General features: G+C 31.2%; 1 protein-coding gene across 1 annotated transcript; it reads left to right on the forward strand.

Moving 5' to 3' along the window:
* Nucleotides 1-712: 712 nt before the first annotated feature.
* Nucleotides 713-2043, forward strand: LOC134229737 (uncharacterized). The gene has a single exon (XM_062711525.1). The coding sequence runs from the start codon at nucleotides 775-777 to the stop codon at nucleotides 1882-1884; it is 1110 nt and encodes a 369-aa protein (XP_062567509.1). The 5' UTR covers nucleotides 713-774; the 3' UTR covers nucleotides 1885-2043.
* The last annotated feature ends 2930 nt before the right edge of the window (nucleotides 2044-4973 follow it).

A 4973-nucleotide genomic window follows, 5' to 3' on the forward strand; every position in this document is an offset into this window, starting at 1 on the left:
CTTCAAAATTAGTTTTGTCATCAGAATTAAATGGAAATTAAAAGTTTCTCATACAACTCGTAAATATGCAATAACCTATCAAAGACTTTATTTACGTTATTCTAAATTACTGTACATTAAAACTTAACCACTTTGCTGTGTACTGGTCACAAAAAACCACAGCGTCAGTCTTTGGTGATTTAGATCTATTGTTTGAATGTTTAGTTTACACCTGGATTGAGGAAGTATTCCTCGCAATAAATAAACATTATTATTAATTTGATTAATCATAACTTTGACTATAAATTCATTATTGGTAAATTTGGTATATAATTGATATCTATGACCAATAATTTCCCCAAAAATATTGAATCGTGAATGATCTTAGGATTTTTCCGGGAGTGATTACATCTATACAAAATTTGTGCATAAAATCAATTAAAATGCTATTGTATTGTAAATAGAACCAAATCGGTCAAAATTGGAAAGTACATGTATAATGAATATAAAGCTCCTTAGATAGTTATCTGACCTTTGAAATGTAATTTACTGAATGGGGGAATTATCAGTGTGACGTATAGTGATCGTGTCAAATTACCCTGAGATGTGGGAGACTACGTCGGTATAGGTAAATTTTCCTTTGTTCCCCACTTTCCAATTAGTGACATGCGCAACGCAGTCACTAAATGACCTCATTTGTAGCATATGTCCCATATATATATCGTCACGGTTGCTGAAATGATCATTTCTGATTTCACGCTACGACACGTTCTTTGAAAAACAAAGACACTGAAAATGCTTCTTTGTCGACAATTTTCTATTATTGCAAGTTTTATTTTTATCTCAGTGTGTCAAAGTTTTAAACTTGACATCAACTCTGAATTCGGAAAAAATTGTGAAACAAACGAGTTAGGAGATAGGAATTGTACTTTTGTCGTGCCAAATAAATGGAGCCTTCTGAAGTTTAGAAAATGGCTTGACAACCTAACTGGAAATGTCAGGAATGTCAATCTTGATCTCACCTGCATTGATGGTGGAATTGTCTTCTTGCCATGGCCTTTCAGAGCCAGGAATCTTCGAAAAATTCACGTGAAAAATTGTTTAATTGATGGCTACTACTCTGAGTACAATATTAATTCAAAATATCCTAACACCGTAAAAGACATGGCTCTCATAGACGTAGCAATCCTAACTGACATCAACCAGTTAATTGAAATAAATCTCAGTGACCCATTGGTGAAATCAAGCACATGTGGACAGGAAACCAACGCTTGGCTTATCCAAAGGAACGTCTCATTTTCATTTGTTCCGACGAAATCAACTCCTTCTTTTAAACTTCTTCAAGAGGGATTCGATTCATTAGCGGAAAAATCTAAATCCCAGCCCTTCACCTGTAACTTTGAAGATCTGCTTTATCTTGAGCATACTGGAAGTAAGAGTATTTCGAAGATTCATTTTGACACAATGACCGACCATTCCGTTTATCCGAGGCTCAAAGTTTTCAACTTTTCCTCAAATTATCTTTTTAGTATCCCCATGCAACTATCAAAATGGTGGAATTATTTTCCTGCTTTGCGATGGCTCGATCTCTCCAACAACGAAATCCAATCCTTTTCCTTTGAGCACCCGGATGTTAATCAGGAATCTTTGTACATTAGTTTAGCAAATAACAACATAACAAGTGTTCCAGCGGACTTACCATCTTATTTAAGTGGGAAAACTTCAGTTTTGATTAATCTTCTAGGTAATCCAATTCACTGCGATTGCCGTGCCATTGCACTAAAGCAGTATCTGAAATTACTTCGTCGAAGGGCTCCTCAGTTCAAAAGTTTGTCCAATGTGATGTGTCATTCTCCAAGTAAACTTGCAGGAAGAAAGGTACGCACTATCAACAAAGTGTGCTGAGTGAATTGTGACTAGAATGTTCAAACTTCTAATTATCCATCATGTAAATCCATTTAAAATCCAGGTGGGCTACACCACCATTTTATATTTTATGTTTTTTTTTATTACGTATACATTTTTGGTTTGTAAATTTTATCAAATCAATAAATATATAACCAACTTATATTTTTATTTTCGATTGTAGACGAACCAATACCTTTGAACTTTAAACTTGCAAGTAACTACCCAAACATATTGGGGATAAAATAAAAAAAATAATGCATATTTTTTTAAAGTTAAAAACGATAATTGTAAAGTAAGTTAATGAATCAAACGTTTCTAAACTTTTATTGATATGCTAAAGGTTTTCCTTAAGAACATAAATTTATGCATTTATGATAGGAAATTAAATAAGAATATGCAAATTTGTATAGATTATGGCTTAAGGAAAATCATACTTGTGTTTCATAAAAACAAAATAACTGTCTGTTTTGGTTTTTCAAAATTTGCACTTATTGTCTTTAAAAAAGAATTGAATGCCATAATCTTTGTAGTGTCAATTGAATGTGGAAACTGTCAATCACTTTTTATTCCTGAATCTAATATAATAGGAAACCCAAAGATTAATGTCATGAGCTAAAAAATTAGAGAAATATTGTAATAAGGTTCATCGTCCTTAGCGTCACTGCAAACCCAATTCTGATTTAAAAACCACACAACACTAATTTGGATTGAACCACTTGTGCAAATGCAAATTGAGTCTACATTCAGTTTCACATTTTAAACAAAAAAATTTAACATCTGTCGTTTATTGATGTTTAAATGATATTTGGCTAAATCGGTAAATTCAGCCTTCTAAATGTATACTCTTCACCTTGCCGTTAATTCATCAAAGCAAAAAAAAAAAAGAATAGAAAAAAAAGAATAGAAAAAAAAAGAAAAAGAAAAAGAAAGAAAGAAAAAAAAAACAGATAGGCTTGATATTCCAAAATAAAGCCTTGTTCACCGTATAAAATCTTAAACGAGATGTCATACATTACGCAAAGGATGCATAAATCACTTTTAACATGAAGGGATGTGCTTCAGAAGCGTTGTATATAAAAGGAAGCTATGTATCTTAAAAATTCTTGAAATCTTAAAAAAATTGTGGAACTGGTTTTCCTCTAAGGTATATTTATTGTATGGTTCATTTTAACTGTATGTGACTAATACTTCAGAAATTTGTTGAAGCAGATATTTTTTTTTTCTTGAAATCCTCCTCTCTGCGATCCATCTTTCGCTACTTTATCAAAAGAACAGTATCGTAATGAGGAACATTTTAGATCTAAGCCTGTAGATACTTAACTAAAAAATTGATGTTGCATTTGATGTTCTTTAGCTACTGAAAAAATCTCATATATCATATAACATTTAATAAGTTTTTATGCAATAAAGTTTGATATTTAATTTCAATATGTTCTCGATAATAGATACGGAATATGAACCCAAGGGTACCCCCAGAAGCTTAATTTCATTCTCCATGCCAAAGCATTCACTCTTTTTGTATAAATTAATCACTAATCAACCTCAAAAGAGCATTAAAAAAATAAATGGACTGCAAACTCGGACCTCTAAAATTATAAGAGGTAGGATTATGTGCAACGGAGGTTTGAGCAATCCCTGTCGACTGGTCCAACTCCCCCCAACACCTGTGCTCCCTGTCTTGATCAGGAAAACAGAAAAATCCGTAAGTATTAAATATTTCGTGGTGTCAATAATGACCTTACCATTGGTATGAAAAACGTCAGTTTGTATTTAATTTAATGATAGATTGTATTTGTTGACAAGGTCATTGTATTACGATCGTCCTTATAACTTGCAAAATGATGTCTTTGAACGAGAAGTTATGACTTCCTTGTTGCAACAACTTGTTTGTCAATTGCTTGTCTTTTTTTTTTTTTTAGATATTGTTCGTACATAAATCATGCTTGTGCGTACCGACAAAACGTTGAACTCATAATGTTTAACAGTAAGTTGTTTTTTAATATACCATTAGTTTTTTCTATTAAAATATCCAGATATAAACCAGAAGGGTTAAATTCTGTTGCATTTCGTTTTTTTAATTTCAATTTCACTGAGATATAATTCGACATATGAATGGAAGAAACTATTGTTAATTGATCATATTTCTTCGAAGTATCAGAAAGTCAAACTGAAGGCCACGCCAATTGATATCTTCTTTTTATGTATATGTTTCTAATAAATGAGTCTTCATATAAGTACAAAAAAAGTTTTTCTCACAACGGATTGCAATTGATACCAACTGAAATTCCGACAGAGTGCTGGAAGACCTGCTCTGCAGAAATTGCGTATATATTGCCAATCGGAGCATACTTTCAAAATCAATTTCAAGTATTAGTGTGTGCAGCCAGAATATGATTTTAAAAAATAATTCTGCAAATGAGTAATGAACTTAGGTGTGTTGATTTTTTTATGCAAAAGAACTTCCTTTACAACCAAAGATTTCCCTCCTTTGTTATTTTTTCATATATTAAGCAGTTTTTAGTTTGAATTAATTTTTTAGCTATATATATTTTCAAAATTATCTAATTTCTTCTATTAATTCATGTAAATCATTGTTAAGATCAACAGTAAAAACCATTTTGAATAAAACTCTTTAAAAATCTTGTGCATAAATCCTAATAAAGTTTTTTATCGACGGCTGTGGATTTGGTAATAGAAATATGTTCGTTTTCAGATGAGCTAAGGTCATAATAATGTACTATACTTGTTAATCTATTTGTACTTTTTGAACTAGCCTGACACATTCCATTATTGTGAATTACATGTTCGCAATTGGAAAAACAATGTAAAATAATATATGTAGGTCCACGGCCTGTCAGTATTGACCTACTTACTGTTTAACAAAAACAAATACAATGTCATGCGCGCGGAAAACATATTCAATGAATGGAATATAAACTGTAATACATTTTGCTGATATAAACAAATTATATGTTGAATAAATCATATTTATGTAAATAAATATGGGAAAAATTAGCTTGAACGTTATTCGTTTTTTTTTTAAATTAATTAAAATAAAACGTATTACAAAACTAGGAACAATTATT

Source organism: Saccostrea cucullata, unplaced genomic scaffold, assembly GCF_032062105.1.
Source record: "Saccostrea cucullata isolate Sc308-1 unplaced genomic scaffold, CSIRO_AGI_Scuc_v1 ctg2618, whole genome shotgun sequence".
NCBI lineage: Eukaryota > Metazoa > Mollusca > Bivalvia > Ostreida > Ostreidae > Saccostrea > Saccostrea cuccullata.

What these genes read in the sequence shown, in the direction of transcription:
- LOC134229737 (XM_062711525.1), top strand. Translation starts at nt 775, where the DNA reads ATGCTTCTTTGTCGACAATTTTCTATTATTGCAAGTTTTATTTTTATC.